Below are 24,533 nucleotides of genomic sequence, written 5' to 3'. Positions count from 1 at the left end.
TTTTGTCACATTTAGTTAAAATATAATACAATTAGTTGTGTTTTAATCCAAATGACAGGATTCATTATATTTGGCAATATATGTATATGTCTTACATAGGCGACTACACTGAAAAAATGATCTCTGCAAAGTTGTTGCAAACAATTTATATGAGTTGAATTAAATTCAGCCCTAATAAATTGTTTACAACCACTTAACTTATAGAAAATTATTAAATCCAAGAAATCATCTTTAAATAATGTTTTTCAGGGTAAAAATAATAATAAACAATTAATATACAAATAATGTTCATTCATTTTCCTTTGGCTTAGTGCCTTATTCCCCCTTTCCAGGTGTTGCCAAAGCGGAATGAACCACTAACCATTTCAGCATACTCAGTAGATGCTGACTACTGGGAAATACAAATAATATACAATAAATAAATCAAACACAGATTAAAAATGTTGTTATATTATTCATTATTGAATCTGCATTTGATTTATTAACTGTATATTCTAGGGTTGGGCATCTAAGCTATAATGCCGATCCGATACGCATCTCGATACAAAGAATACGATCCGATATATTAGCGATACATTTGTGACATATTGCGATGCAACACGATACGATTCACACCCATATCACGATACGATGCGATAATTCAGCACTAACTAATTAGATCAAGTTTATGAGATGATGTGAAAGAGGATGCTGTGCCATTGAATGAGTTTGATTATTTATTAACCAAGCAAAACCAAGACTTTTTTACAAACTGGCTCTTCTCTCAGAGCCAGAGTGTCAGTTTACAGTAGAGGGCCATTTTAGAACATATAGCACATATTATTTAAGTATTTTCAAGATAAACAGAATGTATAAGTGCAATATATATTAAAAATATATATATATATTTGCACTCTTTCAACATAAATAAATTTAGCATTGCACAACAAGAATTGTGATTTAACTTTTCAACTATGAAAACAAGTTTTACAAAGATATATTTTGCCACTGATTATTCAAAACTTAAGGTCGTGAACTAGCAGTGTTATGCTGCGTTGAAACATCACTGTCACTGTAAACAACAGGCTAATAAAAATAAAACAAACCAGCAATCTTCTTGCTGTGAGGTGGTCAAACTACCCACTGTGCCACCGTGACACACAATTATTTTTATCATTATTATTATTAATATTATTATTATTATTATTATTATTATTAAATAAAAATTAACAGGAGGAGGTGTTTAAAACCTTCGTTCTCCGTGACACTAGGCTGAATATCTTTGCAGATGAACAATGCAATAGCATTCGTTATTGGCGTAGAGCGAGCAAAACTGTTGCGCATGGAAAAAAAAAACTTTCAATGCTTTTCTCACCACTTTTGGAGCTGGTTGAAGCAGTGCGAAAGCCGGGGATGCAGAAACACTGGAAGATGCTTTCACAACAACACCGAGGCGCCGCTTCAAGTGAGATATCAGATTAGTCGTACTGCCCGCGTATTTTACAGATGCGCGGCACATTTTGCAAATTGCATCTGTCCTGTCATGTCGTCCATCCTTAAATCCATAATGTTGCTTGCCATACTTTAGATTTAAAACTCAGTGGGGAATAAAATGTTTGTTTTGCTTCTCGCGCTTTCTGAGGGCGCTCCACTAGCTTCATCCGCACACCTGATACACTGAGTTGTAGTGTGTGCACATCCGCAAATCCGTTGCTAAGGCTTACTTTATGTAGGTCGATTAAATTATGCGCCAAAAACAGGTTGACAACACTTGTTAATAAATAAAAAATACATTCTATATTAAAAATATAAGCTGTATCTCGGAAAAATCGATGCATCTCGCAAAAACCGATGCATCTCGATTTGCTTCCAAAATTTCATTCATCCTCTGCTGCTCAACCGATGCACTCGCATCGTGCACGCGCATGACCGCGTATCGATACATATCGGTTAATCTTCCCATCCCTAGTATATTCACATTTTCAGAATTTTATAATTATTCACTTCTGAATACTTGAATGACTTTATTTTTCCAGAATGCGATTTAATGCAAGACATGATGCAGGGGTGCAGCTAGCAATTTTGGGTCCTTTGAAAGAATATTTGAGCTTGCCACCCTGCTCATCCTAAAAAGCAAATAAGGCTGCAAAAAACTGAAATTCTGATATTTAATTTTATATATATATATATATATATATATATATATATATATATATATATATATATATATATATATATATATATATATATATATAAAATTATGATTTTTATTATTTAATATTAATATTATGGTTCTTCTGAGTGTGCCAGTTTATGTTCAGTTCAACACACAGTTTAGATGTTTTTATAATAATGTGTTAAAAAGTGTCGTGTTGGGGGCGTATACACAGTTTTCTGTTTTAGGGGTGTGTTGCTTCACAGTTTCGGCTTTTCGCCCATTCAACCTTACATGTTCGACCCGGACACAGACCAAGCAGAGAGTACAAAATCATTTGTGTCTTTGTGTAGTCTCGGTGTACAAGTGCCGAGCTTGTAAACCGAGACTAATAACCACACACACTGAATTCATTTTGACTTAGGCACCGAATGCGCCGTGACACATGAGGTGTCCCGAATCGTTGCGCCACGCATTCCAGAACTCCAAACACAAGCCTCCATCAGGGCAAACACAACGGCGCCGTGGCCGCCGAGCCGCTTACCTGAATCTCTGCCGCGTGCACCCCGACAGAGACCCACGCCCAGAACTCCGAAATGCACGGCGCCGCGCCTCGCAAAAGGTACAAGCCATAACTCTAATTACAGCGATAATGTGGAGAATATTGATCTTGTGTTGAGCCCAATGTGATATCGCTTTAGTGATATCGCTTTGACTCACATGCTGAAAATGGCGGACGTGCAACAAGAAACTGAGGATATAATTTTGACGCGAGGCTGTCAATCAATATTGGTAGGCGGGGGACCGCTCTCCTACGTAAAGTTTCGGTCGGTCTGAAAACGGCTCCAATTGGTCCACCGTTTTTATGTTGTTAAATTGAAGAAAAAAAGGACTGTGTGTGTTTATATCACCCCAATATGAGGGTGTATACACTATACTTACAGAAAAGTAGATTTTTCACCAGGTGCCCTTTAATAATCAAATGCAAAATAACAGTGTACACTCTTCATCATTTTATATATATACAGTTATAAACGTAATTATTTATGCCTGAACATATTAGACTTAAATGATGAAAACACACATAAATGAGAAATGCTTTGGTGACATTGCAATGACTCCACAAATCATGAGTGTTTTCAAATGTGGCTCCTGGTCAATTTTAAAACTGGTTCGACATTACAGATCTTGCGATGTGACTATTGCGCATGCGCATTTTGTGAAATCGATACTGAAACAATATTTTGCTACTGAAACAATAAATTGATGTACAGCATAGGTCTCAAACTCAATTCCTCGAGGGCCGCTGCTCTTAACAGTTTTGCTCCAACCTTAATTAAACACAGCTAATCAAACTAATCAAGGTGTTTAAGACTAGTGTCTAGTAGTCTTGAACACCTTGATTAGTTAAATCAGCGGTGTTGAATTAGGGTTGGAGCAAAACCCTTGAGCAATTGAGTTTGAGACCTGACATACAGTATATGTGGGCCCCCAAAGTACGTGGGCCCTTAGACTCATCTTATAGTCTCCACAGCTATGCCTCTGTGTGATGTTTATAATGAATACTTTTTATAACAAATATTATTATACATTGTGTTTCGTTAAAAATTAGCTGTCCCCTAAAAACATCAAGAATTGTGTTGATTCAGCTCATTTTAAAGATTTTTTTTTGAGCGTACAGTAATAGCTATTTTTTTTATCTTAAGACATGCATTTTCATTTGTGTATTATAGATGGAGCCTTTTTGCAATGAGAACTGTTTTCATTTTAAAGCATGGTGTCAAATAAAAACATACTAGTTTAATTCAAACATTACCTCAGTCTTTGATTTAATGGCATTCGCACCAGACAGCCTTTAGACAACAGTGCTAACCTGCGAGGAGCTTCAGTTCCCCAGCCGGAAGAGAAAAATCACATTTCATAAATAAATCAGGCGCGTCCCGGAGAGGAAAGAGCTACAGCGGCCACCCAGAGACATCTGAGACGAAAGAGTTCAGGGCTGTATTTAAAGCGTCTCTGCTGCAGATTTCTGTGTGTGCATTCATCTCAGCGTATATGTGAACATGTGAAATGATCCTATAAGCTCTTAGAGTGTTACAGGATGGGTCTGGAAGACGGCCAAGTGGTGCAGCTGCGGTTCGGGACGGACAGGTGATGAGTTTCAGTGACCTTGAGGACTGTCTAGTCAAAACACTGATCGTAACGGGTGGACAACATTAGCAGGTATTTTTTTTTTATTGTATAGACAATCATATATCAGTGTAAATTATTAAATGAAAGTTATTATAAATATTATATAAGTTATTATGTTACTAAATTATAGCTAAATATACAAATTGCTTTGATAGTGAAAGAGGATTGTTGATTTAAAAAAAGCTGTTGGATGAATTTCTAAACATAAATCAATTCTATTGAGATTACATAAAATTATCAACAGTGATGTACTGTTATAAAGTTGAAAAAAAATTTTATATCAACCAACAAATGACCATCATTAAAATAGTAAACTGTATTTTTTTCTCTAGCTATATAACAAAATAAAACAGTACATATTAAAAAGTCTATTTAATTACAATTAGTTTAAATTCTACTTTTAAAAATGATGTGTACTGATTTTCAAATTATGGTTGTTAAGAATGTTGTTGACCAATATAATTAACTAATATCATAAAAATTGTATAATTTTGTCTTTATTGCAGTGTTATTTTTGGGATGGTATAGACCATGGGTGTCCAAACTCGGTCCTGGAGGGCCGGTGTCCTGTATAGTTTAGCTCCAACTTGCCCCAACCCACCTGGCTGGAAGTTTTAGAAGAACTAGATAGAGCTTGATTAGCTGGCTCAGATGTGTTTAACTGTGGTTGAAGCTAAAATCTGAAGGACACCGGACCTCCAGGACAGAGTTTGGCTACCTCTAGTATAGACTTTGGCACCAGTGGAGGCTGAGGTGGTTGAGGAGTGGATCGTCCTTTGTTTTTGTTTTTTTTGGAAAATTTAAAGATGCTGTGACCACTCATATGTAAAATCAATAAAAATTTGATCAGAAAAGATAAAGTGCACACTAAAATTGCTCGTTCAAAATTTGTATTAATACCATACAATAAAGCTATTTCAGGCATCACAACATCCTAACCAACCGTAATAGATACAGTATGAAGAGTTCAGATGCAAAAACCTTTAAGTGCAGTCTAAAATGTTCTTCTAAAGTTAGCATTTTTCGCAGCATTTTTCCTATATCTTGATTCAGTAATTTCATTCATTCATTCATTTTCTTTTCGGCTTAGTCCCTTAATTAATCACAGCAGAATGAACCGCCAACTTATCCAGCATACGTTTTACGCAGCGGATGCCCTTCCAGCTGCAACCCATTACTGGGAAATCAGTAATTTCACTTTTACCGCTTTTAACATGAAATAACTGAACATAAACATAGGGCTGGGTGCTAAAATTGGTATCGATATTTATTCACCAAACACCATTGTCAATATCAATAAAAAAATATTTGTTATGAAGTTTCGGTAAGAAGTGCTATAGTTTTATTAAAATGTGGCTGCTGAGCGCGTGCGTTGGAAGCAATGCCAATAAGCTTAGGGTGTAAGTTTGTCATTTCCAATAGAGGAGCACGACTTGCATGATGCACATATAGGAGCAATGCGCACATGTTGTGCAAGCTGCACGCAAATTTTCCAGTTACAGCAAGTTGAAAACATCTGAACTTTTCAGAATCCAGCAAGGGCAGCACAATTCATGTAAGTAGAACTAACCAATCTGCTGTACACATTGTATGGAATATACACATTTCAGTAATAATGGCTGACTAACTACCTTAGACAAATACAGTGCACCCAAACAATGCAGTGCTTTTTACTTTTCTAGATAACCTTACATCATAGCTGCAGAAATAATTTGTTTATTTGTCATCCTTTGAGAAAATGATTGCCTAGTTATGAGGGATACCAGGGGAAGGCGAGCTTGTCATTTCAGGTCAAAATAATAACACACTTGAAAATGAGTACGGTGGCTAGCAGCTCTGAAGAGATTGTAAGTAAAAAGGATTTAAGGATGTCAACCAAAGTGGCTTTTTGGTTTCTTTTCTTGTGCATCCCAGCCACTAGCACACTATCTCAAAGATTTTTTAGCATAGGACGAAATATAGTCATTCAACTTTACAATTTGTAATGTTGCAGTATGTATTTGAGTTATGATGGCTGGTTCCTTTATTTGAAAGCTCAGATTTAATTATAATTTTTGTTGTTTACAGAGTTGGAGGTTTACTGTATCATTATAATGGCACCTTAAAATTTTCTTTCATTTTTCAATATTTACACTTTATTGCACAAACTTTGTAACATTTTATTTATCAAGTTTAAGAGTCACTTTAACACTTATTATAAAGAGATATTTAGTTTAAATATTTTTGTTTTTGACTATTAAAGCTATTTGAATTAGTGTAGGTAAATTAAAATAAAGTGGGTAAATAACAACCCTAATATTCCTAAATGTTTTGTTAAAAAGTATTCAATAAATGAAAATATTATATGATATGAAACATGATATTGTGACTTTTTTTTTTTTGCAATATCGCCCAGCCCTACATAACCATTAGAGGCTACAAAAATGCTCGTTGTAGAAGAAATTTTTAGATGGCACTTAGAGGTTTTTGCATTTGAAACCTTCTTATTCACTTTGAGATTTGATAAAATTTATTTACTTTATTTTAATATATATATATATATATATATATATATATATATATATATATATATATATATATATATATATATATATATTTATATATATATATATAAGCTAATATGTTCAATAATGTGTATTTAAAAAACGAACAGGGTCAACGAGGTTGTACATGTTCACTTCAACCAATTGTGGGAAAGCTGACAGTAATGAATTCAAAGTAATATGCAATATGCAAATGCCATCCTTGTGCAATTAAAAATGATGGCATAACCAACTATTCAAATATCTCAATACAGAGCAGACACATACTGTCCTTTTGAATTTCATGTTTAAGACACTATCATAAATGTGCACTTCTCTCTGTGCTCAAGGTCTTAACGGAAGCATCTGGATGGTATTTTTGGCCCAGGACTGGTGTAGCTTGTGATCCTGACAGCACAGCCCATGAACAGAGCTCCAGCGCCTCTGCGCTCGCTCTATGAATAATGAAGAGCCACGGTACTCAGCCAGACTGTGGATTAGCATTAGTATGATGTAATGCTTCTGGAGTGGTGTAGCACTATTTTTTTTTTACTATGTACCACGTTGTCTTGATCTCACGAGGCTGGAAGAAATATTTTCCTCAAGTCGTGACTAATCTGGGGCAGTTTACTTTGCAAATTCTCAACATAAATAACGCAAGCTACAAGAGCTGTAATATGAACGAATGACGACTTGAAATAGCACCTCACAAGAATCTATTATCTGTCAACACAATGTCAATTCAACAACACTATCGTCTGTGTGCGAGCAGGATCACATTGAGTTAGAGGTGTGGTTAGAGTGTGTGTGTGTGTGTGTGTGTGTTTGTGTTTACGCCAGAGTCGCCCCCTACTGGGCTTATATGACACTGTTGTTGGCAAACAGTGTTGTCTCTTTGTGTCTGAAATTAGAGACACCACACCCCACTCTTCCACAACTGACTATATGAGTCAGGACAGGACAGCTATTTAAACAGGAGTAATACACATATACGCAGGAGAACAAGCTGCAATTTCTTACGTTTACTGCTTAGTCCTATTTGAAATATCCTAACATTTTTAAGCATACCGTATATGATGAGTTACGTATATTCTGAAGCAAAGTATAAAAAATGAAATATAAACAAAAATTTGAACACTTTTGAATACCTCTTTGTTGTTTTTGTTAATCTGGCACATGGAGGCAAATTACTTAATTTCAGCATGAAACAAATGTTAAGATTGTCCCTTTTCCCCCATATTGTGATGTACATTCAATTGAATCAGTTCTGAAAAAGGAAAAAAATGTTGTATGGTGGTGTATAATTTCATCCTTTGGGAACCAATTGGATTTCTGGAAAAAAGACATTGCTAACAAAATGTAGGAAGATTGACTAATAGACGAAAATAGAAAAGTAGCCCCTCCCTAAAATTATTCCATGTGACCAGTAGGGAAGAAAAGTCCTTTTGAGGGGGAAGGAAGGTTATGGTATTGTATATCAAAGATTATGAGGGCAAAATACATTTTTACAAAACAATGAAGTGCACTGCTACATCATTCATAACAAGCAATACTATACATGTATACATTTAAGAATTTTCAATTTTGATTTCATGCCAAACCTCTTAAGCTGAGCATACACTAGGGTTGGGTCGATAGACGATGCTGTTGTATATCGCCGATGGCTGATAGACATTATGATGCTCAGCCAGCATCGCGATCCTTCGTCCCTCCCACTGTCATAGCAGCAACTCACTCGTGATAAAAGACACACGGCCCCGTTTACATCTCAGTTTTAAAATGGCATTTTAGAACAAAAACAATCCACACTGGCGTTTCACCTAACATTTTCTGAACAGCCCTCCATCCACACTATACCGCTGAAAACGTGACCACACACACACACACACACACACACACACACACACACACACACTATCTGTCTCTCTAGCATATGTGCATGTCTGAGCTCCAGGCAGTCTTGAGAACAAAACCCTAGTGCACGTCGGACAGTTTATTAAGGATGTACCGCTGGATTGTGACTCATTATAGTTGTTAAACATGATATTTAAGATTAATTGATTTTCTGTCTTTTGAATTTATCATGTAACATGTCACTGCGTCAGTACTCTACTTCAATATTTTGCTTTCACGCTTGTACTTAGTAATTTTAAGTTTGTCAATGCTATTATAACGACACAGATCACTGCCATGGAAAAAGTGATTGACAGGTGATATTTTGTGTGTAATTAATCTTTATTTATTTATGATTTGGTTATGGGTAAAAACAAAGACCATGCGTTTCAGGTATTTCAAATGGTAGGTTACAAATAATTAATTTGTTATCAATTCATTAATTATAATTATTATAATAAATAATTAATTCACTGCCACCTCTGACGACGATGTCATCATCCATCGCGATGCTTCACATTAGACATATTACGATGCCAAATAGTTTGACAACGTGCTACCCTAGCATATACTGTGTGATTTTGGGTTCGATTTTGAACTGAACTCTTCTTCTGAACTGAACTCTTCTTCTGACTCTTCTTCTGAATTTCTGCTTTGTCATGTGTCCTTTTGCGTGCCTTCACACAGTGTACAGGAGGAATGGAGAGGACATTAATCTTTTCCAATCTGCAAACGAATGATTTTCGGACAAGTCCGAAACGATGTTTGATTTATAGTGATAAAGACAGTTGGCAGCAGGCATATAGCCTGGATATAGTCTCTTTAAGAGTCACACGGATTCTATTTACTATTACATGCATTTTTATTATCACGTTTTTATGTTTAATTATTAAATAAAAAATGAGGATTTGTTCTGTGACTAAATATTAAGAGATCGCTAACACATGTCTGTGTTCTGTTCTGTCTCTGAGCACATTAATAGAAAAGCATGTTCTCTTTTGGGCTTTTAAAATCATGCCTAATCTAATACACTTCAATAAATCAAGCATGTACCATGCAGCAGAAGTCACAGCACATGATTTTACAGATTTTCATCTAAAACTGGCATATATGGAAGCAAAAACAATGACTGTTGGAAAGGTGGTGGGGTATTATTGTTTTTTCAGAATCGTTGGAGACAAAAATTAATTCATTCATTTTCCTTCAGGAAAGACCTTCCGCTGTGCAAAACATTTGCTGGATAAGTTGACGGTTCATTCTGCTGTGGTGACCCCTGATGAATAATTAATGAATTAATCAATTAATTAATGAGATTAAGTGTTTTTAAATTGATCTCCCCTGTATGATGGTAAAAAAAAACAATAATCCAGCTTAAAGAACAGGTAATACATAACATACACATTCTATACTACAGTGCATAACTGACTGACAAATTATAAATAGTCTGCCCGTCATTTGCTCTTGCCAGTTTGCATGGAAATGCATGACTGCACCTTATGGCCTACAGGGTTAAAATGACACATTTTTAAACACAGCATGTGCATAACGCATGCAATGCACTCTTGGCATTAGCTGTTGAAAAGCTTTAAAGAAAATGTCCAACAATATAAATAATCATGTTCTGAATAATTCATGGGAGCTTAAACGTTCAGTTTAGGGAGCGTGAATTAAGTACTTCACAGATTTTTAACTATATTCTTCAATAGCATTCATATTTTACGAGCAATTAATTGCAACTTCATCCCAAAAATGAACTCATAATTTGGCTGAGGAAATACAGTTATAATTTTTATTATTCATGTAAATTTAGGTGTTATGTTACATCTTTGTAAAATCTTCTTTAACGATTTAATGTATTTTGTCCCTAGTTTTGAGTTACGATGATGGTGTTCTGTATTTGTATTCACACATCTTAAGAATCACCATTTTTGCAATAACAATTTACAGTTTATTCTTGTAAAATTACAATTGAATTTTGTAATTTTAGCAAAATCATTCTGCCAACAAGTATGACATATTTTTTTACTTGAAAGGGGTGGTCCAGAGTGTATTTTTAAGTCTTGGTTTCGTTTTTAAGATGCAAAAGACTGTGTTTATGCGTCATTTGTAAAAAAAAATTAAAAATAAATCACATTATGTTTTCATGTATCTTACTTTGGATAATATACAGCTACTTAGCTAACATGAAAACGACTATCATATTTTCTAGTTTCTTCAAAAAGCCGACCATCAAGAGGCTCTGATTGGTCAGCTAACATAATGTGCTATTATTCATGGATCAGCTCCACGTCACCAGGAAAAGCGTAATGCCCCTAAAACCACGCGCTTTTGCACTGTGTAAATAATGTCAGTTAGAGTAGCTGTGAGCTGCATCAATTTAAGCCTAAATCAGACAGACAAGTCCCGGAAGTTCCGGGAGTCTTCTGCAAAGGCACCCGCCCCCCCTTGTCTCTCTTTCTCTCTCTCTCTCTCATTGGCTATTTGACCTGCTGGCGTGATGTTTCCTCTCCTCTCGGCTGTTACATCAATACTTCTGGATACCGACATGAGCGTGTGTCTGTAGTTTTTGCCACAGTGTCTAACATGGATCTGCTGTGATCGACACTGTCGTTTGTCAGTGTCCCTCATCTGTGAAGAGCGACAGCATATTGAAAACCAATAGCAGCCCTTTCTGTTGAGAGTGTCACCAATCAAAGGGGTGTAAGAAAGAACTTGCTAGACAAGGAAAGTGAATGAAATATTTATATTTGTTTATTTACTATAAATGCTTGTGTTGTTTAAAGGTACAGTTTATATATCTGACTGTTTGTATTAAAGGACAAAATTGTATTACATGTAGTATGTAAATATATTTATACATTTTAGTACAAGAATTACTGTGCTGTGAAAATATAAAACTGTGAATGGAATGCATCGTCAATGCACCATGATGCATCGAGATATCAAACTGAACTGAATCGATGGCATGATAATTGTAACCGAACCGAACCGTGAGACCAGTGTGGGTTTATACCTCTATATGAAACATTCACATATCTTTTTTTTTTTATTTGAGATGTAGAATACATAGAAAACAGCCACATGGAGACACTGCATGTGCCGGTGAAGATTGTGGCTGTTTACAGTGGATAAATAAGAATTTGTAGCTAAATTGTTATCGTTAAAGCTAGAAACTGTACATGTAATAGATAGATTTTATCAAATAAAAATTTTTACAGGTTGTGGCTTACAATCCACAGCTTTGTTTATTATGGTTGGAGCTGCTCCTTCTTTGAGGAGTTTTTAGCCAAATCCAGCACTGAACTGGGAGAGATTCTGGAAGCTGTCCTTTGTCAAATGCTAGCTATATATATATTTATAATTATCTGAAACATAATTAAAATTAAACTGTAAGTACTTCTTTCTTTGTGTTGTGTCCTCTGGAAGCCCAAATACAGCACTAGAACAAGCTCCGTGGAAATAGCAGCGTTTGGACAGCATTTTAGCCTTCTCTGCTATAACATTACAGTGCCTCTGGCAACGCCCCTTCACTGCACGGGGTGTATGTGCGTGGTGAATACACATAACTTGAAGCGTTTGGGATCTCACTAACCTGAATGTACTTCGATGTACTTCAAACTTCATTCACTGTAGGCTTTTTTCTAAGCTAACTCTGTAAAAGCCAATGTCTCCCTTTCCATTGAACTTTGAGCGTATTACATTCAGAGATGTTGTTTATGTTCATACATCTACATTACGCATCAACTATATAGTATTGTTGTGGACCACGCCTTTAAGAGATATGCCAAGATGGGTAATTTAGGAGTTTACTGTAAATAACCATTTTATGGCAAGAGAACTCGGGAAAGCATCAAACATTTGGAGTATATAAGCAATAACGACACAATTTCCATTTTGATTTGAACCACCCCTTTGACTGACTAGTTTTTCGTCAGTTTTCAAAGAGAAAAGTTGATTGCCAGTATTTGTGCTCGTCTAGAGAACAGCTAAAAATCTAGCACAAAATAAACCCATCAATCCTCAAATCTGACAAGGTTGTTTCCTCATGTGTGCATCTGTAAAAGGAAGTCGCCGACTGTTTACACCTCTTGGGGTGGATGTAAAGTTGACTTCAACTGCCACAACGTCTCACTGTTTCCAAGGAGACTGGATTTTCAGGGCCCCTGGACACGAGCCATTTAAAAAAAAAAAAGAAAAAAAAAACATGGAAAGAGAGAGACAAATGTGCAGACAGTGAAGAGGCAGGGCACGAGATATTGAAAATGACTTCTGAATGGTGAAACGGTCAGCATACCCAACTCGAGAAAGCTATACTGGTCATGTTTACATACACTTAAATAGACGCACTTTGTCACAAGCTTTTTATAGCACATAAGGGCAGTGCTCAACCGTACCATCAAAACAATGCGACGCTTTCCTCAAGAGAAAACATTAGACTATCTATGCACCAACAACTGCTTCCAAATGTAATGACTCAAATGGCCTACATTTGAATTCCCAGCCAAAACCTCCTCCAAAAAATGCCGCTGGCAGTGCAATGCCGTCATCTTAACCTTCTGCACTATTTCCCAGAAGTGGCACGAATGACATGACCCTGTCAACGAGTCCCTGTGAGCGTCGACCCAGACAGCCATGGTCATTCTAGAACAGGCCGTGGTGCCACGCATGCCCCTTATTTTTAATTACAGCCCATCCCTGTCTGGCACACCGATGCACACCCACTATCAGTTATACACAACAAGAGCCTATTACACTGACAATGGAGATTACTGTTGTGTGGTAAAGAATATTAGTCACAGAGATCTGTGGAAGAAAGGAATAGAAGAGGAAAAGGCAGAGAGAAAGTGAGAACTGACTGTATTCAACCGTTTAAATAAGCAAAATGGATAATTTAAAACAAATTTATTTCAACATATTGGAGTGAAACTATCAAATGTTACTAAACTATTAAGTTTTGGGTTTAAAGGAGTTCGTCTGACTTTCTTTTTAGCTAAAAAAAAAAAACACACATGGATCATATATTATGCCATAGTATAAAGGTATGTTTGTTTTGGGTTAGAAGTTTTCATAAGTGCCTCTTTAAATGCAAATGAGCTGTTGATCCATGCTCTTTTCTAGAAGAGGGTGGAGCTTTTACAGCTTGTGCTTCAGTTACTCTGACAAAAGCAAACCAAACGTATGGATGTGTTTTATAGATTTGTGAGTTTAAACTCCCCATGTACAGTTTTCTAAGTGCACAGACACAATGTTGGCATGTCCATGAAACACTTTTTCACAGATCTAACGTACTGTTACACATGCTATTTCTTCCACAATTGTTTACATTTACAGTCATGACCATTATGCATATTTGTACATTTTTGGCTAAGCCTAAGCCTTTTTGACAGTCAAATAAAGACTTCAGATGCAAAAGACTGCCATTTTAATTTAATGAGTATTTTTTTCAGGAGAGTATATGTGTAGGTACAGTTAATTAATTTCTTTTCATTGCCTTTAAAGAGAAATAACTGAACATAACAGGCTCAGATGGCACTTAACATTTGGATTCACACACAAAGTGCTGTCAAACAACTCAACCTAGGCCTGTCCCTTTGGGTGGGAATTATTTAATGTCAGAATATTGTGACATGAGCATTCTGGGAATAAATCTCAAGACAACAGCACAAGCATTTGGGGGAGTTCAACAAAAACACAGCTTACTGATACAGAGAATTGCTCTCTTTGTAGTGGAAACTTTGAAAATTTGGAGATAATTTTTACATAAACAACAAAATTACACTATAAGTTACGCTGAATGTGTAAAAGCCAAATAAGGTAATTTGCATGGTGTGTAAAGAATGCCTAGTTCATACCTCAGGGGTTTTTAACAAGCCATGGACAGATTGGGGATTAAAAAAAAGTAATTATATTATTAAAATTAAGAGTTGCATTTTAAACAACATGTAATATTAAATGCATTCACAACATATTCAACAATCATTAATGATTAACCGACAAACATTTCTGTATTCTACATTTTTATTTTTCCTTGCAACTTAAGGCAAGTTAACATTCTGTAGATTGTGTATTCCATCTTTTTCATGAAGATTAGTGTAAGATCAAAACAAAAAATTTGTGGACCCCCTACCACCGCAGACCCCCTGTTGAAGGATACTGCCCTAGATTTGAAAGTAGGCTCACCAGTACCAAATAATTTAGCAAAAATGCCATTTTGCCATTGATTTAAACAAACTAGGCTTTTAGCTAATGCACCTAATAGAGCTGACTGTTTGATAGCTACAATGAGGGCAATACATTTCATTCCTTTAAAGCACAGGACACCAAATTCGGTCCTGGAGGGCCAGTGTCCTGCAGATTTTAGCACCAACCCTAATCAAACACACCAGAACAAACTAATCAAGGGCTTACTAGGTATAGTTGAAACTCCCAGGCAGGTTTGATAAGGCAAGTTTGAGCTAAACCTTGCAGGGGCACCGGCCCTCCAGAACCGAGATTGGTGAAATCTCATCTGTGAAAGGACGTCACTGACCATTTACACCTTTGGGTTTAGATGTGAGGTGCAGCCTTTCAAAAGATGATAGCCTAAATAGCAATTTCCACAAATAAAGATTTAACATCTCTCTAAGGAATCCGTATGTAGGGTCAGCATGCTAATGCATACTCTTGAACAGTGACTTTCAAATGAGCATCAGTTAAAGTGATCTCAAATGTAATACGGTTTGTAGAAACTTATCATGCCGTGCGTTTGCCTATAGTCACCAGATGTTTCAAACAAGACGTTGTGAATTTCTAGAGCCATATTAATCTTATGAAGGCTACCATGGAAACAGTTTGGCATTGCGCGGATCAGACGGTGATCTATTTTTAACAAAAGTGCAAAGGTGATCCTGCCTTTTGATGTGTGATATTTTTAAAATGTAAATGTAATTACTAACATGATTTTTATTGTCTATGATAACTGTTGTTTTAACAATGTGTGAGACTTTACAATAAGGTTTCAGTAGTTAATGTATTTACTAATGTTAAGTAACTGATACTTGTACAACATTTATTAATCATAGTTCAACATTTGCTAAAGCATTATTAAAATACAAATGAACGCCTGTTACCATTAGTTAATGCACTGTGAGTTAAAATGTACTAACAATGAACAACTGTATTTTCATTAACTAAGGTTATCCAACGTAAACAAATACTGTAATAAATGTTTATTGTTTGATTATGTTAGTAAATGCATTAATTACAAATGTTGGGGAAAGTTACTTTTGAAACTAGTGCATTAGAAATATTGAGTTAATATATATATATATATATATATATATATATATATATATATATATATATATAATATATTGTAATATATTAACAATACATTACAATATATATATATATATATATATATATATATATATATATATATATATATATATATATATATATATATATATTTATATATATATATATATATATATATATATATATATATATATATACAGTTGAAGTCAGAATTATTAGCCCCCCTTAATTACTAGACAGCTTGTTTATTTACTACCCAATTTCTCTTTAATGGAGAGAAGATTTTTTCAACACATTTCTAAACATAATAATTTTAGTAACTTATTTCTAATTATTGATTTATTTTCTCTTTGCCATGATGACAGTAAATAATATTTCACAAGATATTTTTCAAGACACTTCAATACAGCTTAAAGTGACATTTAAAGGCTTAACTTGGTTAATTAGGTTAACTAGGCAGGTTAAGGTAATTAGGCAAGTTATGGTATATCGATGGTTTGCTTGTTAGATTATCGAGGAAAAATCTAGCTTAATGGGGCTAATAATTTTGTCCCTAAAATGGTGTTTAAAAAATTAAAAACTGCTTTTATTCTAGCTGAAATAAAACAAATAAGAATTTTTCCCAAAGAAAAAATATTATCAGACATACTGTGAAAATTTCCTTGCTCTGTTAAACATCGTTTGGAAAATATTTTAAAAAGAAGAAAAAAATTCGACGGGGGCTAATAATTCTGACTTCAACTGTATATATATTAACAATATATTACAATAACAATATTACAAATAAGTTACTTTTTGTACAAAATAATTGTGTTATATTACTTTTGAGTTACTTTTCCTTACCTATCTGAGCTTTGATCTCTTTCAGAACGTGCAGCTGTTTTATAGTGAAGCTTTGCAACAGCCACTATATAGCCTACACCTTAATTTTCCTTTAAAAAATGTAGGATAATAGTATATTTTGAGACCTTTCTGAGCCGAGAGCTATACATTCTATATATACAGAATAATGAAAGCATGTAAAGTAATGTGTTTGTTACTTTTGTACATTTTGTGTTGTGTTATGTTAAGTAAATTCACTGTCCATTGAGATAAAGACTGCAATAAAGCCTAAGAGTACTAACATGAAATAATTTCAGGCAATAACAGATTTAAAACCTTTAAAATTTTTAATAACAAAATGAATTGAAATAAATCTTTGAGCTTCATGCATTAAATCATTTTCTTCACATGGCCATAACAAATGTGTAAATCGTTTTGCAAAGGAAAAAAATATATATTATATTACAAAACGTAGTCACTTCTGCAGTAGACAGTCTCCTCAACAATAAAAGCAATAAACTTTTTTTTTAGTTTAGTCGTCCAATATTTAGGCATCCAATTAAAAAAAAAATTCAATGTTGTGTGCCTTGCAGTTGTCAAGAGTCTTACTTACACATAAACTACACTTGACAACAATCCACTTCTTTTCCTCAATGAGATCAAAATAACAAAAATCCACTGCAGAAATGTAAGTCTCCCGGCTGCCATTTTGACTGACTGCATGATGATGGGCGATTTGTGAATGAATCATTTGTTTTAACCGAATCTTCTAAGTAAAGCGGTCGAACCAGTTCATTAAACTAGTTCACGAGTTGTCGTGAAACGGTTTGCGTCTTTAGTAAGTACTAACATATCGAATACTCCCTCTGACTTAAAAAAAAACAATATCCTGAGTTATTCAGTTACTAGAACAGTATACTGACTCATCTGCTGTGAAAAAGGAGACCTGATGATGATGATGATGATGAGTGCGAGCGGACTGTCTGTTCCCTAGCAGCACGCTCTCTTATTGAGTTTGTAAATCAAAGATCATTTTTATTCTGCAACATGTTTTTTAAAGCCAGTTAAGCAAGGCAAAAAGTAACTTGCGTTACATTTTTTTTAAGTAACTCAAATGATATCACTTATTTTTAAAAGTACAGTGTTATTTTACTTATTACTTTGGAAAAGTAATGTTATTACATAACGCACATTATATATATTGCATTTCCCCCAACATTGTTACTTACAATTAATACAACCTCATCATAAAGTGTTACCGCAAAAAACAAACACATTACTAAGTGAGAGTTCCAAAGCACTCACTGCATGAAGACGTCCAAGTTAAGTAATTTATGAAAGCAAATTATAAATAAATAAATAGCTCTGTATGTATTTCTTATATATGATACACTGTAGTTAGTTACAAACAAGCAAATGTGTTGTCTTTTTTTATTTGAGTCTATCAAACATTACGTTAATATTTAGTGAATTACAATTTAGACACAATACTTTTTTTCTGTTTCCATATACCAAAGCAAATTGTGTGTGACTCAGCACGATGGTGTGTCATTGTTGAATGTATCTGTTTTTAAGCAAGACATTTGAGTCATTGATTCAGCGATTCAATTCAAAACGACAACTAATTTGTTTGAACAAATCATTTATATGAATGATTCAATGAATAACTAATTAGACAGAGACTTTATTGTAATTTCTTATTATCAGCACAAAAACCCACACAAGATACTGTTCAATTATGGTTGCCAAGAAAAAATCCCATAAAATCAAGAAATCACTTGTCAATGTTGCTCATCTCTTTCAAAAAGACATGTGCATACTGTATGCTTAAATTGGATCATATCTATTTTAGTCTCAGCTGCAGCAAACACAGGGCCATACACACACGCTTATGGCTATCTTTGTAGGGCATTGCCACTATTGTTTCACTGACCTAACAATATTTTCTACTCACTAAATCTAAACATATCCCCAATCATAACCCTCAAAGAAAATCACCATCTGTATGATTTTACAAACTATCTTTGTTCTCACAATGGTCAAAAATGACTTGTATTACTATATTTGACAGGACATTTGAATAACATAAAGAATACCAGGAACACACTCATACAGACACACACACAACCAAACATAGTCTTGTGAATGCCAATTAAGATGGGTAATCTGAGCGGAAAGGAATGGCACAGATCAGAAAAACGCTTCAGTTGCTCCCCACGCCTTGCCAGTGTCTTTAGTTTACATGCGAGTGATTGCATCCAATCTGTGACAATTAAAGAGCACTGGCCTGTGTGTGTGTGTGTGTGTGTGTGTGTGTGTGTGTGTGTGTGTGCGTGTGTGCGTGTATGTGTGTGAGAGAGAGAGAGAGAGAGAGAGAGAGAGACTAGAGAATATGTGGATGTGACCTAATGCCTGTGTGCTTGCCCTAAAGATAAAAGACTCCCTGATGTCTGTGCACAGAAAAAGGAAAAAGTCGATTAACCATAAGAGAACAAGTGAGAAAAAAATGTAGGTTTTGGGGTTTGTAGGTACTGTGTGGCTAACAGAGCTTGTGAATTTTATGTAATGAACCTGAATGCAAAGTCAGAACCTTCCATGTTCTGGCGACTGGAAAAGTATCCACTGTGTAATACAAATGCCAGAGTAGTTGGCGGGTCATTCCACAGTGGCGACCCCTAATAACTCAGGGACTAAGCTAAAAGAAAATAAATAAATATTTTAATATTAAAGCAATATATTATAAAAGCAATATCACACGAGTAGCAGTGCGACATGGCTGTATATCTGCAATGGCGACGATATACATCCACATCGCACTGCTACGAGAGTGATATTGCATTTATATAACAGTTTGACGGCACAATTGTGTATATATAAAAAAAATCTAACACAGAGTGTCTAAAAACCCTTTTGTAAGAGGAACTAATTTCTCCCGCCATTCATTCATATCTGCAGCTGACGTCAGAACAACAGAAACCATTGCTACTTCACAAAAATGTCCCTTTAAAGCAAGTATTTGAATGCACTTATATTAACAAAGCTTGGTGCACAAACTCTGTCATCGTTGGGAGACATTGCTCTGTTAACCTGGAATTTGTAATGGTCAAATTTAGATCGTTTTACCAACCACGGGAGTTCACCTCCACCATAATAACTGCTGCTTATATTCCTCCCGATGCTGATGCCAAGCTTGCTATGAATGAACTTCATGCAGCCATCAGCAAACAACAGACTGCTCACCCGGAGGCTGCTTATATTGTTGCGGGGGATTTTAATCACTCAAACTTAAAGACAGTGCTCCCCAAATTCCATCAAAACATTTTCTGCCACACAAGGGAAAACAAAACTTTCGACCAAGTTTACACAAACATGGCCGAAGCATACGCTGTGACCCCCCCCTCCCCCACTTGGGTCAATCAGATCACCTTTCTTTGTTTCTCACCCACAAGTACTTATCCCTCATCAACCGTGTGAAGCCATCAATAAGGACCATCAAAGTGTGGCCAGCGGGGATGGACTCCACACTCCAGGTTTCATCACACAGACTGGAGTATGTTTGCTTCCCAGGCCACATATGTCTCTCACGCAGACATTGACAGTTACACTTCCTCTGTTCTGGAATACATCAATACCACCATAGACAGTGTTACAACACAGAAACAGATCACCACATACCTGAATCAGAAGCCATGGATAAACAAGGAGGTGCGCCCCCTGCTGAAGGCACGCAACACTGCCTTCAGATCATACCTGACGGTATTCCTGGGCGCGTCCTCAAAGCATGTGCAGAACAGCTCGCTGGGGTTTTAACAGACATTTTCAACCTGTTGCTCAACCTAGCAGCTGTGCCAACATGCTTTAAAACCACCTCCATTGTGCCAGTGCCGAAACACTCAGCCCAACATGCCTGAATAACTACCGCCCTGTAGCACTCACCCCCATCACCATGAAGTGCTTCGAGCGGTTGATCCTGGCACATCTGAAAGACTCTCTGCCATCCACACTGGACCCACATCAGTTTGCCTACCGCGGCAACAGGAGCACAGAAGATGCCATCTCCATAGCACTGCATTCTGATCTCACACACCTGGACAATAAAAAAACGTATGCACGAATGCTGTTTGTTGACTTTAGCTCAGCATTCAACACTGCCATACCCTCTAAGTTAATGATCAAACTTTGAGACATGGACATTGACACTTCTCTCTGCAACTGGGTTATGGACTATCTGAATAACAGACCTCAGAATGTTAGATCAGGCCACATCTGCTCCACCACCGTCACACTCAACACTGGTGTACCACAGGGCTGTGTGCTGAGCCCCTTCCTCTACTCCCTTTTTACCATCGACTGTAGGCCTGTGAACAGATCCAACACCATCATAAATTTGCAGATGACACCACAGTGATTGGTCTAATCAGCAACAATGATGAGATGGCCTACAGGGAGGAGATACAGCATCTGGCCACTTAGTGCACAGACAATAATCTGCTCCCTAACACCAACAAGACTAAGAAGCTCATTGTGGACTTCAGGAAGGGACGAACAGGCTCACAAGATCCCATCCACATTAATGGGATGGCCGTTGAGCCTGTCTCATCCTTCAAGTTCCTGGGGACCCACATCTCAAAGGACCTTTCCTGGACCACCAACACCTCCAGCCTGGTCAAGAAGGCTCACCAGCGCCTATTTTTCTTGAGGCAACTTAACAAGAACCAGCTTTCATCAGCTATCTTGGTGAACTTCTACCGCTGCACAATAGAGAGCATCCTGACCAACTGCGTCACAGTCTGGTATGGAAGCTGCTCTGTTGCTGAGCGTGAGGCACTGCAGCGGGTGGTAAAAACTGCCCAACGCATCACAGGGCCCACACTGCCAGCCATAGAGGACATCCAGAAGAAACGCTGTCTGCACCGAGCACACAGTATTCTTAGAGACACCTTTCACCCTGCTCACAGACTGTTTTCTCTCCTGCGTTCTGGGAGCGCTTTAGGCTCCTCCGGACAAAAACCAGCAGACGGACGAATAGCCTTTTCCCCAGAGCTGTGTCCCTTTTGAACTCTGCCCCTAACTGACTCTTTTGGCCCCCCAATACACCCCCACACTCTTCTAACTTATACACCTCACAATCACTGCACTATTTAACATTTGCCCATTTAAAATTGGCACATATTCATTGCACTACATTGCACTGATTCATTTATTTGAACTGTACATACCCAATGCACAAGGACATTTGTAACTATGTACACACCCACTGCACATATACTTTTGTAATTATGTTTATCTATCTGCACACTTCTGATTACGTATAGCAACCTGTACATATATTCATTTATTATAAATCTGTTCATAGCTAATACAACCTGTATATAATGTTCATAGTACATCCATCTATATACCGAAATCAGCTAAAACCACATGCTTGAATGACTGGCGTACAGTTCCTTTGACACCCATCTTCAGCAAGTGCCATAAGAAGCTGATTAAAAAGCACATCTGCTCTCTACTGCCCGCTCACACTGACCCTCTGCAATTTGCATACAGGAATAACCGCTCCACTGATGATGCAATTGCTTTCACCTTGCACACTGCTCTGTCTCAAATGGAAAACAAAAACACATATGTGAGAATGCTGTTTGTGGATTACAGCTCAGCATTCAACACCATAGTGCCTGCCAAGCTGGTGTTGAAGCAGGCACTATGGATCTGGGTCTACACAGCTCTCTGTGCAACATGATCATGGACTTCCTGTCAGGCAGACGCCAGGTGGTCAGAATGAACAACTTTACATCATCCACACTGATTCTCAACACTGGTGCTCCACAGGGCTGTGTTCTCAGCCCACTCCTGTAGTAGTGGTGGGCCTAATCACCGATAATCATGAGACGGCCTACAGAGAGGAGGTGCACACTCTGACGCAGTGGTGTGAGGAAAACCACCTCTCACTCAAAATCAGCAAAAAAAAGGAGCTGGTGGTGGATTTCAGGAAAGAGAAGAAAGAATACCCCAATCATCATCAACGGAACACCAGTGGAGAGAGTCAGCACTTTCAAGTTTCAAGGAGTACGCATCATTGAGGATTTAACATGAACTGCTCACACAGACGCAGTGCAGAGGAAGGCACAACAACGACTCTTCTTCCTCAGGCACTACACCTTCCATCGTTCTACACCTGCACTGTGGAGAGCATCCTGTCTGGCTGTATCACCACCTGGTATGGAAATAGCACCAGCACTAATCGCAAAGGCCTACATAGGATTGTGCAAACTGCTGGACGCGTAGTAGGAGGTGAGCTTCCCTCCCTCCAGGACATTTACACCAGGCGGTGCATGAGGAAAGCCAAGAGAATTATCAGCGACTCCAGCCACCCAAGCCATAGACCTTTCTCTCTGCTACCCTCAGGCAGACAGTTCCGCAGAATCCGGTCACGCACTAGCCAGCTGAAGGAAAGCTTCTTCCCTCAGACTATCAGGCTGATGAACACTTAACACACCCCACACAGACTCTTCCATACCCCTCACTGCACACCATTAATATGTAATATGCACTGCACTTTAACCAATCCATGCTTGAAACAATACTGCCTACAACTATGTGGACACCTATTCATTTTACATATTGCTGTCAATTTTACATTGTCCTGTTTTTTTAGGAGTATGCTGCTATATTTTGCACTGTCGTTGTGTTTGCACTGTCTGTATTTTGCACTGTCATTTCATTTGCACTGTCTGTGTTTTGCCCTGTTGTTGTATTTGCACTGTATTTGTATTTTTTACAGTCTGGAGCTAGCACCTAAGCTTTTCACTCATCATAGCACACGTGCTGCTGCTGATGTGACAATAAAAGTGATTTGATTTGAAATATTACCATAGTTTTTCTATAACTGCACTTTATAACTTATACCTGTATCCTGCACTTGCTGCTATTGCACTGCTGGTTAGACCTAAACTGCATTTCGTTGCCTTGCACTTGTACATGTATAATGACAATAAAGTTGAATCTAATCTAATCTAGATTCTCTAGCATAATGTCTAAAGTGATGACAAAACGGGTGATTTTTCTGACATTTTAAGATTATAAGGCTGAACTGCATAAAATGCCATCAGTCTAGAAACGTTTTCCCTGTATTTCTCGGTTGCAATCAGGAGATCACAATAATTATCCCTGAAAAAAGCCAAAGCAATTCAAACACTACCAGATTACCGTTGTGTTTATTATAGAGACAAATTTCCTTAATCTCCCCATTTCTTCTTTCTCTCTTTTTACTGAACTAGTTTGCAGAAACGAAAACAGGAGGCTCATTAGAAACAAAAAGATTTCCAATCAAAAAGTAATTCAGGGTTATACAAAGAGTGGCCACCAAAAAATACATACATTCTGATATGTGAGTCCCATCTCACACTCTATACAATACAATTACTATGGTATACCATGTAAACACAGCACTACAACATACAGAAGAGAGAAATGGACTTAGAATGTCACTTACCAATTTAATCATGATTTGATCAGCTGTAGTTAGAAATCAAGTTTTTCTCCTCTAAGGCCTTTTTATGTGGTCTTTGTCATCATCTTGTGGATGGACAACGTAAACATTCTTTACTCTGCTCATTATGACAGGCTGATGGATGCCAAAGCGCTGTATCCGAAACTATAAATATTAGAAATTA

The 24,533-nt window shown here is 36.8% G+C and overlaps 2 protein-coding genes and 1 long non-coding RNA gene across 32 annotated transcripts in view; 2 read left to right on the top strand and 1 right to left on the bottom strand.

Annotated features, from left to right (window-relative positions):
- Window positions 1-24,533, bottom strand: part of ppfia4 (PTPRF interacting protein alpha 4) — a 204,800-nt gene that overhangs the window by 146,602 nt on the left and 33,665 nt on the right.
- The window catches only part of LOC147841783 (uncharacterized), a 751,871-nt gene that overhangs the window by 697,079 nt on the left and 30,259 nt on the right, over window positions 1-24,533 (top strand). The gene's annotated exons all lie outside the window — the stretch shown is intronic.
- On the top strand, window positions 4,066-23,870 carry LOC141376600 (uncharacterized). 2 transcript variants are annotated; one of them, XR_015502520.1, is made up of 2 exons: window positions 4,066-4,357; window positions 7,200-9,062. XR_015502520.1 is itself a non-coding variant. In XM_087273699.1 (2 exons), exon 2 carries the CDS (start codon window positions 21,439-21,441, stop codon window positions 21,916-21,918), a length of 480 nt encoding a protein of 159 aa, XP_087129825.1. In that variant the 5' UTR covers window positions 4,105-4,357; window positions 20,310-21,438; the 3' UTR covers window positions 21,919-23,870. The 2 variants fall into 2 exon arrangements, 1 of the variants encoding a protein (XP_087129825.1); XM_087273699.1 differs by lacking the exon at window positions 7,200-9,062 and adding an exon at window positions 20,310-23,870 and having other exon boundaries at window positions 4,105-4,357.

The sequence above is a fragment of the Danio rerio genome, chromosome 11 (assembly GCF_052040795.2).
Source record: "Danio rerio strain M-AB ecotype USA chromosome 11, GRCz13ab, whole genome shotgun sequence".
NCBI lineage: Eukaryota > Metazoa > Chordata > Actinopteri > Cypriniformes > Danionidae > Danio > Danio rerio.
Note: the sequence above shows the minus strand (reverse complement) of the source record. Positions and strands in the feature narration are given on the sequence as shown.

Bases quoted from the DNA above. Each gene is read 5' to 3' on its own strand.
- LOC141376600 (XM_087273699.1), top strand. From the start codon at position 21,439: ATGGCCGTTGAGCCTGTCTCATCCTTCAAGTTCCTGGGGACCCACATC.